The 13,955-nt window shown below is 34.8% G+C and overlaps 1 protein-coding gene across 5 annotated transcripts in view; it reads left to right on the top strand.

Annotated features, from left to right (window-relative positions):
* The window catches only part of SDCCAG8 (SHH signaling and ciliogenesis regulator SDCCAG8), a 120,993-nt gene that overhangs the window by 28,102 nt on the left and 78,936 nt on the right, over window positions 1-13,955 (top strand). For all 5 annotated transcript variants that reach the window (XM_074818362.1, XM_074818363.1, XM_074818360.1 and 2 more), the window contains 3 exons: window positions 3,397-3,549; window positions 5,974-6,108; window positions 9,357-9,473. In XM_074818362.1, the coding sequence (XP_074674463.1) occupies window positions 3,397-3,549; window positions 5,974-6,108; window positions 9,357-9,473 (405 nt within the window). The remainder of the gene's footprint in view (window positions 1-3,396; window positions 3,550-5,973; window positions 6,109-9,356; window positions 9,474-13,955) is intronic.

Raw genomic sequence — 13,955 nt, 5'->3', positions numbered from 1 at the left:
AGCTGGTGAAGGGTCTGGAGCACATGTCGTACGAGGAGCGGCTGAGGGAACTGGGGTTGTTTAGTCTGGAGAAGAGGAGGCTGAGGGGAGACCTCATCGCCCTCTACAACTACCTGAAAGGAGGTTGCAGAGAGCTGGGGATGTTTCTCTTTAACGAAGTAATAAGCGATAGGACAAGAGGGAACGGCCTCAAGTTGCATCAGGGAAGGTTTAGACTGGATATTAGGAAGCATTTCTTTACAGAACGGGTTGTTAGGAATGGGCTGCCCAGGGAGGTGGTGGAGTCCCCATTCCTGGAGGTGTTTAAGAGTCGGGTCGACATAGCGCTGAGGATATGGTGTAGTTGGGAACTGTTAATGTTGGGTTGATGGTTGGAGTAGATGATCTTCAAGGTCTTTTCCAACCTAGACAGTTCTGTGATTCTGTGAACTCTCTCTGTATTTTGAGTTCTTAAATTCTCATCAAGGCTGTAGGATGACTTGCATTCTTAGGCCATCATTTAAATTCTGATGTTCTTTCACAGCTAGGTGATAGAAATTGAATGGTAGAATTTTCAAAGGCATTTATGACATGGAGGATATTTCTCATATCAGATTTCTGAGCTACTCTGGAGAGAATACTTAAAATGCTTACAAACAACTCTTTTGCCTCAGATGAGTGCAGTGCAAGAACTGATTAGCTAACAGAACTCTTTGAAGATGAGAGTCCTGCCTGATGCTACCTACAGGAAGCTTTTGGTGCTATATAAATAAGAATGATAAAACCAGTTTTGATCTAATGCTTGTGTTAGCCCTAGTTACTATATACAGTCAACTGATATTGACCTAAATTATTTCCTTGATATTTAGTGACATCTACTGTATTATTAGTGAATTACTATGGAATTGAAAGAGGTTTGTTTTGTTGAAATGCTGCTGTTTTAAATAGTGGACAAGATCAATGTAATTGTTCTATTGATCAGATTGGTATTATTCATCCAGTGCTGTAAGAGGGGGTGTGTGTGTAGCATCTTTAACTATAAACAGTGGGGGAAAAATATGAGGGTTTGAAATCCTAGGTACTTGTTTAAATTTAACTTCAGAGTATTACAGCTCCTTGTTTTTTAGTGAACAAAGAAAGAATCCTTCTGAGCCCACTGTTCATCTGTCACATCCTGTCCCTGAGCGGTTAAATTTTTAAATTGCTTACTTGTTTACTTTTTTGGGGGTGGGTTCTACAGCTGTCTGATAGAAATCTTACTCACTTACTGCTATTTAAAACTGCACAAAATACTTTTCCTTGTCTGTGCAATAAAGTGAAGTTATCTTTTTTTCATTTGGTTTTGGAAATCTTTATTGTAATATTAAAAAAAAATACTTATAAATTCTTATTCAGTGTAGCTCATGTGAGAAATGTGGCCTAAGAATAAAATTTAGTAAGATGAATTAGTAGAACCTTTAATAAAATGGCTCTTCGTACCCATGCTATTTCTGCCACATAAAATAAAGGAGCTCTGTAGGGTCTCTACTGGCTCTGTCTTCACTCAGCAAGGAAATGTGAAGTGCTGTTTGTATACAAGACTGGATAGTAGTCTGTTTTTTCCATGCTCAAAACCTGTTGTAATATGAAGGAATGGGAAAAAATCTTTTACTTACGCTGCATTAATTTAGTATTTTTACATGTACTGGTATTTCTCTTGGTAAGTAGAAACCATCATTTTTTTTTCCAGTCCTATTCTACTCTTAAGGTAAAGTGCTGTTTTTCTTTGTAATTATCATGGAATCCAATAGAACAGTCCACATAAGAAAAGCAATGAGTTAACACATTGGGCTTCCAAATGCTATAATTGCAATTTCATCACCCTGTTGACAGAAAGTCTAACCTCAGGTGCTTATAATTGAAAACCACTGTTTTTTCATGTCTTTTTGTAGTTTGTGGCCTCTTTGCTATTAAGTAGAGCAGGGAGGAGATCTGGTAAGGTTAAACTTCCATAGTTGAAGCAAATCCAGAAATGTATTTTCAACATAAATGTCATAGAAGAATAATTGTTTGAACTGCTCATTATGTATTCAAAACAGTGGAGCTAACAAAATACACATTTCTTCTTGCAACTTATTTCATTTAGAGTTGCATTGTTTTACATGTCTACCAAACTATGGCAGTCTTATGCAGACAATTGTATGCTGATACATTCCTACAGAAAAGGATTCAAGGCAGCAGAGGGATTCCCTCACCAACGTGGACTTGTCATGGGAAAGAGACCTTGAAGAGGATCCTGCAGAACTGACATTAACCTAATGGAGACTGTTAGAGCATTCTTTAAAAATTATGGTTTAATTTGGTTCCCTTATGAACAGCCCAACACTAAGGAAATTGCATATAGGGGATTGGCTTTGAGCAAAAGAAAAATGAGCAGTTAAAAAAAACTAATTTGAAAATAAAGGGTAATAAGGTAGGATTCCTAAAAGGAGGTTACTTTAGCTTCCTTGAAATAGGATATGCTGAATATCAGTGAAACAATGAAATGAAATCTGGTTTACTCGTGGGCTAACAAGCTGCCTTTAGGGTGCTTTGAATACTTCGATTCGCTTTTAATGGAGTAGTGTATTTCTGATTTAAACTGACATAACAGTCAACTCCTGTCCCTTTGGCAGGGATACATCAGCATATTTTTTATAGCTATTTTTTTTCCTAGCTTTTTTAGAAGATAGTTTCTACTGTGCTTCTTGAATATGAACTGATGTTTCTCCTATTTTGATAGAAAACACATCTATGACCTGTGTTTTAGCACTTCAAATTAAGCAGGACATTTATGAATTTTCAGTAGAATTAGTCTTTATTTGACAAACCTGAAGCTAAAAAAAAAAAAAAAAAAAATTGTTTCTTTGTATCTTTGTTTACTTTTCAGGTTGTTTCTTAGCCTTCTGCACTCAATAATTCACTTCACACAAGTGGAAGTGCATACATTACTTGTTTGTTTTTCCTTCAGCTATGCAGTTAGGCAGTAACCACAGTGTTTACAAGGAGTCAAATACTGAAGGGTGATTCTAGTGATGTACATTCAGGAATTTTAAATGCAAAGCAAATAATCATCTTAGTTTTAGAAGAACAGATGCTTATTTGGAAAATATACTTTGAAAAATACTTCCATCTTTGCCATGACTCCTAGAAGCAATTAGATTTCTAAATTACAGTAGGGCATGTATATACATATAAACATATACATCTGTTTTCAATTTGTTAGTCCTATTCTAGATGTTAACACAGTAGGGTATGTATAAACATCATAATAACTAGGTTAAAAAACCAAAAAAGTCCTTTCTAATAGCAAATTGGTTTCTCTGAAGGCATTAGATAAATACCATGTTTGTTTAAAATGTTAGGTTTCTTCCACTTAAAAAAATAGTTTTTTTCTAGGCTCTAGTCCAGTGTGAGCAACTGAAAAGTGAGATGGAACGGCAGAAGAATCGTCTTGAAAGGGAGTTAGCTGCCCAGCTAAATAAGAGGACTGATGAAAAAGAAGCACTGCGGGAAGAAATGAAGAAGGAAAGGGAGGGCTTGGCAGCAATGGTATGAGTTGGTTTTTTTTCTATTTGAGGATTACAACAAGCATATTGTCCTCTTTAAACTTTCTGTTTGCTTGTCTTTCATTTTGTTTCAGTTTTGGATTTGAGGGCTCAGTAAATCACTTCCACCATTGCTTTAAAGCAGTGGTAGATAAGCAATCCTTTGAGTCTGAATAACTGGCTTTTATGCTATATCACTAGATACATATTAAGTTGTTGATGTTATGCACTTTATTTTAGTTTGCATAATAGTTTCTAATGCACTTTGTCAAAGTAGGAAAGCGTTAAGTAATATGTGATGCAAGGTTTGTACCTAGCTTCTTATAAAGATTATTATTTAGGTTGCCAAATCAAGCATTCAGAAGTTAACACATGTCAAATTTAGGGGGTTTTGCTACTTTATGCTTACATATACATATATATTAATGTTACAATATTGTAATTGCATTATAATATGGTATTCTTCAAAGTGGTCTTATCATATGCTTCATTTGCCCACCTGCAGAAATGTGTTGGAATCACTTTTCTCACTGATGTTTATAAACTCTCTAAGACAGAATCTGTCTCATCATCAATACTGTGACCATTGCAACAGAGCCTTGATAACCTTGTTTTAGACTTCTAGATGCTAGTATAATTTGAGTATAAAGCATAAGGGTTTTCTGCCAATGCAATCTACAGAGGAAACCTGTTAACCTTGCTAACAGCAATAAGCCTATGAGACATGACAGAGGAGGCACTTCTAAGGTGACTGGAGAAAGAAATGGGAAGAAGAGCAGAGAGAGAAATGCTCCATGAATTAGTCATTTTCATGCTTGTTTGCTGTGCAACCTCTTCAACCAGGTTTGGAAACAATGTAGTGAATTTCTCTTTTGATTGCAGGCTTTTTCCGTATTTTTAGAAATAAGCCATGCAGTTTATAAAATCTGGAGAGCACAGACTGAACAGTATAAACTAAGTGTTTAAAAAAGAGGAGGTACTCTAGTAGTGGTGTTGCTTGTGAAATGATTGGAAAGCTGCTAACATAAACAGGGAACCAAGGTGACATGGTTGTATTTCTGGTATTATGAGGTGGTGGAATAATGTTCTGGAGCTGCTACAGGAAGTCAAAGCCTTTGACTCCAGTTCCAGATAGTAAAACAGGAATTAAGCACAGTGATAGGGGCTAAGTGATATTTAAGAAAGTGAACTGTTGTAAGTGATCAGCAGAAATCTGTTGCCAGGGAAACTGAAATTAAAAAAATTAACCTTACGCTGGAGACAATGAGACATTATTAAGCAATTCTATGTTTGAGTCCTTGCTATTTATTGGAATTTATCACTCATGCATTTAGTTGTTTGGTTACAGATTTGCTTTAGAGCAGGGTATGCGCTCCAAAACACACCCTACTAGACAAACATTTCATACTTTTTTTTTTTTGGTAGAATACATTAAACATTTTGGTAGAATACATTAAACAACATGTAACGACATTATGATGATGTCATGCTTGGTAGTTAAAGCATATGGGATGAGTTTGTAGTAATCTATGATCTATAGGCACAATTTATGCCTACGTATGATTAACTACTTTTATGCTTCAGGATTATGAGATGGTAAAAATGGTATACTGTGCATCAAGTCAACCTCCATATGAATATTTTATCGCTTCCTTTATGAAGTGATTTGTTTGAAGGGGAGAATTGACATGATACATAAATCAGGTGGATGTATAATAAGTGAAAAATAGTTATGAATATATAATCCTCTAGGTTTGGCTTTGAATTCCTGTAAGTTAACCTAGAACTGTCAGACACCATTATTTCCACTTATATTAGTAAGCTTCAGGGCTAAATAGCTGAAGGGTCACTGTATCTGTTTTATTGTTACATTTTTACCATTCAGCAACATTTGATCTGAATTACATTAGAATTTTTACCATACTGTTTCTATATGGTTTTTGTACAACATCATGCTTTGATCTATAGTGCTGAAATGTTTTCTGAACTTGAAAACTAGTCTAAGATCTGTGGTTGCAATGACAGTTTTCTTTAGCTGGGGAAACATGATTTGGTTTAAATCAATCTACATGAGGATGGATAAGAAGGTGCTAAATAGTACTCTTACAGCTGCAAGACTAAGGCAACCACTGCTTCTGACACTTTGTCCATACTAACAAGTCCTGGAGACTAGTCTGGTTGATTAAAAATTTCAAATAAACTACTGTATGATAAAATAATTCAAGATAATGAACCTATTGTTAAAATTTACCCATATTCTGTTATATTTTATTATATATGTTATTGTGTGTATATATAAATATATTATTCTATTATATATTTATTCTATTTTTAATGCTATGAATTTTAGCTACATAAAGCTGCTTTCAAGGAGAAAGTCCCACAAGATTTAGATCACATCATTACATTGTTCTTGGGCTTTTTGCAGGTGACAGCCATGTCTGAGAATGTGGCCATGTTGGAGGCTCAGGTAGAAAGAATTACAAGGGAAAAGAACTCTCTAGTTAACCAGTTAGAAGAATCACAACATCAGCTTGCGTCTCATGAAGTGGAGATGAATAAGGTAAGCGCATTTATAAATGAGTATTGAGCTTGGTTTTCCTTATCATTGTGACCTGAAAGATGAGAATTTTTTTCTTTCTGCGTTTTCCTCTGTATTGGTAAAGAACATGTGATAAATGTAAACATCATTTGAATATCCCAGAGGCACAGTTTTACAAGTAAAAAGATAACTTCTTCAGTCTGCCAAGTCACCCTTTGATGCGAATGCTAACCTTCTACCTTGCAGAATATGCAGATCACTGTTTGCAACTGCAATCCAGTGTTCCATTAAAAATTGCATTTGGTGTGAATGAGACAACATAGTATTCAACCCTGTCCTGTAATTGTTACCTCTGGGACATTCGGTGCTAAAATAAAGGGAGCTGTATCAAATCACTGTTTTTCAAGTACTTTGCTGTGGAATTTGTATGTGGTGTAGTGCTTTATTCGTTAATATTGATGGTATGCCTTTTACAAAGAGATCTTTCAGTTCAGTCTACCTATGTATGTGTATCACTTCTGGGTGCTTTATTTTGCACATTTCTCAATCTGTTAGAGCCTTAATGTGGGTCATAACATGAGAAAGAAAAAACTACTGTCACACAAAATTTATGCTGGGAAATGACACATTGTTGAAGTGATTATTTTTATTAGCTTAGTTTCATCATTCACTTGTTAAAGCAGCAACTTCAACTTCATGAAGATGAGGGGATGCTAAATTTCTATAGAATAGAAATTGGAGAATTCAAATTTGTTACAGCCTCTTGAAATATCTATATACCTTACCAGTAATTCTTGGGACAATCCTACCTCCCCTGTCGTTAATTGCAAGGTTTTGGCGAGCAATTAATTCTTGGAGAGATTTTCAACAATTCCTGTCTTCCTCTGCTGCCCCTACTGGTAGAAATAGGTGAAAGTATTACAGAAAATTTACAGCAGAAAGTAATCCAGACTTACTAGAAAAATTAATTCAATTTCAGCTGAAAGACAATTGGGGGAGCATTTTAAGAATGTCAGAATGGTTTGATTTACCATTTCTGCAACACACTTGGTTTTTCAGACTGGGTTCACAGATGACTAGCACCATTTACAGGGCTGGGGAAGGGAGTAGCGAGGTAGTATGTATAAATATCCATTGGTCTGGGAAGAACAATTTTATAGCCTACCAATTTGAAGCAATCTCTCAGGAGAGTGGCACTGTGGTTCCTGACTCTTCTTCCATTAATGTTAATCAATACAAAGTTGAATAGGTGGCCACCTTACAGTAGTCTATCCTGTGTTTTTATTGCACTGTCCTTAGAGATTGGAAAACTGCATTTGTACCCCTGTTCTGAATTGAGAGGTCAAACACCCTGGAGGAACGTGCTGATCATTGAGCTGTCGGGACTGTGTGCATCACCTGACCTTTTTTCATTGGCTATGTTAGGTGACATCTATGTCTGCTCATGAGTCTGACTTCTTGTTTCCAAACTCAGTTTGCCGTTATTAAAAACAACAAATAGCAATGTTTTTCCTTTTGAGTTTTATTTGAAATATTTTTTTCTGCATGCAGCAGAAGTCAAGCGAAAAAGGTTTGGAGTGAGAACCCTTCTCCTTCATTCTGAACTACGAGGAGACTGAAAAATCCATTATTAGGACAGCACCATCTGCTGATTTTTCTGCGTTATTCACTTTGTACGATGAATGTGGGAGCTGAAGGCGAGAATGGCTGTATCTTTTTTATTTTGCCTGGAGGAAGTGACATACCGCACTTGTTACATCCTTCACATAAAGGAAGGAGGAGGTAGAAAGACAGGGTTGGCAATCTATGCAGTTGCATTTTAGGATTTTTTAGTTGCATATGATATTTCGGTATTTAAAAAAAAGATGTTTTAGAACTTTGCCATTCTTCAGAGCATTTGCTATCTTGTGTTATTTGCAACAGGACTACATTCACAAGCTGTCCTTTGAATTTCTAAGTGACGCTGCTTCCTAAAGTTATGACAATTGGTTTTGCTTTTTCCTAAGGTGATTTGATTGCAGTATGCATATTTGCTTTTACTCTACCTTTTTTTAAAAGGGGGGGGGGGGGAAGTAGTGAAAATGAGAAGAGGTATGAGACTGAAAAATAGAAATTAATTTGGGTTGTCGAATGTGTGTGAGGAGATTGTTATGAAGCACAGAGGACTGTAGGAGCAAATTAAAAGTGTGCACATTTAGGAAGCAAGTCTTGTGAAAGACTGTTAAGTGGGGCAGGGAAGCAGAGTGAGTTGGAGAGAAAGTTCTCTAAGAGTAACTGTGAGTAAACATATTTGTGTTCTCACTAGAGAATGCATGTATTTGTTTGGTTTATTAAGGTGAAATGAGCAGGCACAAATTGGAGGTGATCACACAGGATAAGGACAAAAAGGGGACAGCTTGTCCACCATCCTCCATTCCTAACAGATAAAATCAAATAGAATCCTTTAAAAATCATAGATTGGGAAATGGGAGAATAACATCCCTGCACAGCAGTGGTGAAGTTATGTGGGAGGGATTGGTGTGGGTTTTATTTTCCTTTCTCTTTCTTTCCCCTAACCCCTCCCCAGACCCTCTGAAGTTGAGCTGCCTTCAGGTGGAAAGGAATGAGGAGGTAATACAAGGAACATCCCAACAGCAGAGAATAATTGTTGCCTTTGTGGAAGTGATACTAGATTTCTTTAAATGTTGCTTTGATCTCTTTCTTCTGGCCCATGCATATATTTGAATTAGGCATTGTTTTTAAAGAATTTATCTTCAGTTTGTAGTAAGTCTGTAATGCTCTGATCTAACTTTGAAAATTATCGTATTAACATTTCAACATTTTCTTCCTTAACAGTGGAAAATTGGCAAGATAAACTATGCCCTTATATAGGAGTGTGATAGATCCTTTACTTCTAGGTTTTGAAAGTGTTGACATAGACTTTCGTGGGATTTTAGAGAGCATGGGAGAAGAATATAAAACCAGCAACTGTAGTTTAACTGTATTTAGTAGCACATATATTTACAACATAAATATTTATACTTAGCAAAATCTTGATCCAAATATAATTGAATCTAGAAAGCACTGCATATTTCAAAGTTAATGACTATATAGAGAATTCAGATCCACCTTTTTATATAAAAACATTTACCATATGTAGTCTTAAAATATCTGTAAATTAAAATATGTTGCATTTAAATGACCTCTAGAGGGCACCAAAAGATTTAATTGCAAACCCTGGGCTATGGATTCTTCAAGCTACAGATCATGTTGTCTGTATAATCTAACAGGTGTGTGGAGAAATGCGCTATCAGTTGAATCAAACCAAAATGAAGAAGGATGAGGCAGAAAAGGAGCTCAGAGAGTACAGAACAAAAACTATAAGGGAGCTTGAAATTAAGGACCAGGTAAGAGATAATACTGCTCTAACTTTGCAGTTATTAGAAGCCTAAGTAGGGTTATTTCGGAAGCTGGAATGATTCGTTTTTCTAATAGTGGTCATTTATTACTGTTAAATGGTTTCTAAATTAATGGCAACAAGCCAGCTATTACTGTTAAATAAATACCTCTTAGCTATCTTATTCTTGTTTTCAGCCCTAGTATGTTCAGTTTTACATAATAGTCATCCCATGCTTTCATATGGAATTACTCTATCATATGTATTCTTACAACGTTCTTAAATTGTATGTACTGTATACATATGTTTATACACTTTTTCTCACAAATAAATCCACACATAATTACGTATACATGCAGCCTGACAAAACAATAAAGACTCTGAGTATAACCTAATGATACCAAAAATGAAAATCATTTCTCTTCCAGTTTCTTTAAAGATTCCAGGTTAATGAATGCTGGGATTCATAGAAAAGTTTAAAAAAACAAAAACAAATCAACAACAAAAAAAAAACCAACATCCAAAAAATAACCTTCTAGAGAAAATAACTATATAAAAATTCCACTAGGCATTAACTGTTGATTATCTAAAACTGTGTTTTATAATAATACAAAAAACCAGTATATGCCTTACAGGTAGTCTGTGAGAAAACATTCCATGCAGTAAGAAAGATTATTAGAGATTAGAGTAACCTGCAACATACTTGGCAAACAGCTTGAACAGGTGTAATCTGCATCTTTTGAAGTGCCCTTTTTGTTGAGGTTCTATCTGTTTTTCTCTAGGTATTCAAACTTCCAGTTATTCCTTCATAAGTTGTGATTTGCACATGAGAATGGATGTCTTCTGAATACACAGATGTATTAGATGCACATGAGGATAATTTTTTTAAATGCATTTTCTTATTAGAGCAGCCAGTCCAACAGGTTTTAAATCATTCTTTTCCTTGTAAATAAGTGAACAAATCAGTCCCTGTGTAAGAATATTTGTAGGGAAAAAATTAAGTATTTCTAAAATTATATTTTTATTTACCAGTTCCCAAAAATCTTCATGTAGAACAGTAAGTTTATTAACTTAATAAAGTACAAGCTTAGGCTGGAAGCAATATTAATTCCAATTATAATCAAAAGATATGTAAAATCCGAAAGAGAAGCTTATTAGATAAAATAACTCTTCAATATGTATGGAAAATCATACAGTGCAGAAAAAAAGGGGCCTTAAAGCATTAAATTTTCAGGGTTGGCTTTGTTGTTTTGGTTTTTTTTTTTCACTCCTGCATCCTTTAGGCCTAAGGACACTTTGAAAAACAAAAAACAGGCTTGTCGTCTGTGTCTTGACAGATATCACAGATAAGAGAGTTGGCATAATCTTGGCATACAAATAAAACAGGATGTGTTTAATAAGATATTTGAAGAAGTATCTTGGATTTTAAATCCTGTTCTCCAACTTGCTTCAGGATTGCCTTTTGAACAAATTGCAAAATTTAACAAAATATTTTAACCTCATGTATCGACATACTGGTACTTTATTCAGTGTGGGAATGAATACACTGAAATGTGATGATTTATAATTTGATATAATTAAAGTGAAGTGATGGGAGGAGGAGTTCCTATCAGCGAAGATTATTAGAGTAATTCAGTAATTATATAAAGTAATTATATTGTTCAAATATGATTGTTGGTTCCTCAAAAAAATGAAAACAAACTATTTTGAAATTCTCAGGCTCAGTATCTAGCAGCTGTTTTATAGCTATGGTTCTCGTAACCAAGAAAGTTCTGTAAAGGTCCTAATATTATTTAACATGTTAAAAGGCAACCAAAAAGAGTGTATACACATTTTGGGATTTTGTTTTGTTGTTTTAGTTTGTTTTTTTAAAATCAAATTTTAACAAATGTTAATAAGTCATTGCAAATTATTTAATTTAAATTAAACGAAAACAGCGTAATCGCATCTAGCTTTGTATTTAAAGAAAAACCTAAACTGTTTCATCCTATATGGTACTGAATAGCAAACAGTAATTGTTCTTTGGTCTCTCAGCCATGACCTGACCTTCTGGCTAAGAGACAGTTGATACCTTCCTTGGCCACCATCTGTTCATAATAAATACACATTTATTCTTTAAAAATAGACAATAATGTATTAGTGTTTTCATGCGATTCAATATTAAATGGTGCATTTTTCTGATTTAAAAGCAAAGAATCATGTTTCCGGTTGTCTTTTGATATACTGAAAGTGAGTTTACTGTTTCTTGAGGTATGATTGTATTTTTAATTGTGCTGCAGATAAATTTTAGTTTTGAAGATGTATTTTAGTTTATATGTAATGACTTTTAAAAAGGGATTAAAGTTATTCAGGTGTGTCAGAAGAGGCAGAAATCCCCACATGTACAATTTAGGATCATCAGATACATATGTGTAGGTAAATACAGATATGTTTTTGTCATACACTGATATTTAGAAAGTTCTTCAAAACTGAACTTGTATCATTTAGGAAAATTAAAGGGAGGATGTATCTTTGGTCGTATTTTATTCAAATATCTCTTTTTTATTACTCAGGACAATAACAAATATTGGCACCTTGGTGTGACTATCTGTTTTTAATATTTGACATGAATATTTCTTAAAATAAAAATGAAGAAGCAATGAGCAACATTACCATTTAAATTGAATAAGAGTTTTGTAATATTATCCATCATGATCCTGATTAACATTAGGATTATGGAGGGAGAGGGGGAAAGGCATATACCACACAGTTTCTCTATACAAAAACTGCATCTGTTCATCTGGCCCAGTATGTTGTAAAGTAGCCTAACCTACTGCCCTCTCTTTTTCTCTCTCAGCCCTCCCATTGTGGATGTAGCTGTGCTGAAATAACAGTGCCTTACTTAATACTTTTCCTTCACAAGCTTTATAAGTTATATGAGTATAATGCTTTCATGGCAGTAAACTGTGTCCACACTAGGGGTTGTACTAGCACAGCTATATTGGAGAAAAGTCACGCCCTAACCTAAATAGCTGTTATCAGAACAAAAATTGTGTGGCATATTTGACACAGCAGGACTTCACTTTTATAATACTTTTTCTGTGAATTTGGAAGCACTGCGTGGCATAATTTGTGCATTTCTAATAGAAATCATACGTCTGACACACTATGAAATCGTTTCCTCAGATTAGCATCACTTGCTCTTTTCTGCTCTGCATTATAAAAATAAAAATGAAGTACACTGTTAATCATTTTCTTTCTGTTTGTCTGTAAATAATTTTTATTTGATTTATAAAATCTTGCAAGCTTCAGCATACAGAAGTGAAAACAGTTTTGTGTAGTATTGGTTTATGCAGTCCCAGCCAATTTGGGTATCATCTTTATTAGATAGTTCTTACCGGTAGCATTGCACCACTGGGAGTTGTGGTCTCCTTGTAATAAAGCGATAGGATGACATGTTAAATCCAACTTCAGAAACTAACTGAAGTTTTTAAATTTTATTTTACCATGTTTTGAGGAATCAGATAAATACTTTGTGTTTACTTGTGAAATAAATCCAATCCGGTAATCTTAACCTGTAAAAAGCTATTCTTTTAATACTGTTTTTGAAATTGGGCAAACATAGTTTGAAGTGAGGGATTACAGAATTCCCTACCTTGTAGGTTGCAGAATGAAAAGCTCCAGAAATATTATACCAAAAGCCATTAGATTTTTAAGGGTTGCCTGTATGGAAGTTCATGAGCTCAAATAAAAAGAAGTTGGGAGAGTCACTGGTATACACAACCTATACAAATGGAAAGAGCTACACAGCAGAGCATTTTTGGGTAGTATGACAGAACCTAAATGATGTCTCTGTACACTATAGACTGACAATTTTGCAGACAAATAAAAATCTGGCAAAATTGCAGTCCAAAAGCATTTTGCCAAAAGGTATTTTGGGAATGTTTATCTCATTTGTCATAAATCTGTGATTTATAGTAACCTAATTTAGACATCATAAATGGAGAGATTACTGACTCTGTCTTCATCAGAAATAATGCAGGCCAAGAGTTTGGGTATATATCCTGGAAATGCTGCAGAGTGTCCAATGCAAGACCAATCAAACCCTCTGAAGACACTGCTTCACTGAAACGTCTTTTTATGAATAAGTATCAGGCTTCCATAAATCAGGGTTTAAAATACTGGATTTTTCACAAGCTGGGACATTCAGGATATCACCAGATGTTTTGAAACTTGCAAGTTTTAATAGTGCTAGTGAAGATGGGTTAGGATTATGTGTTATGGTGTGTTCTTGTAACAGTCCTATACCTAAGTTTTTGTGACCTCATTAGTTAAAAAGATGCTCTGCAAGTTCTATTTTGAAAAGAGATTCTGTTAAATCAGTAAACATGCTTGGATACTGTTTGGCAGGGAGGAAAAACACAAAACGTAGCAGGCAGCTTGAAACTCTTAGCATGAAATTTTCTTACCCGGTCTGACCTTGAGTATAAAGGCCTTAAAAGTAGCAAAACCA

This window comes from Strix aluco, chromosome 3 (genome assembly GCF_031877795.1).
Source record: "Strix aluco isolate bStrAlu1 chromosome 3, bStrAlu1.hap1, whole genome shotgun sequence".
NCBI lineage: Eukaryota > Metazoa > Chordata > Aves > Strigiformes > Strigidae > Strix > Strix aluco.
This window is presented reverse-complemented; position numbering and strand designations above follow the sequence as displayed.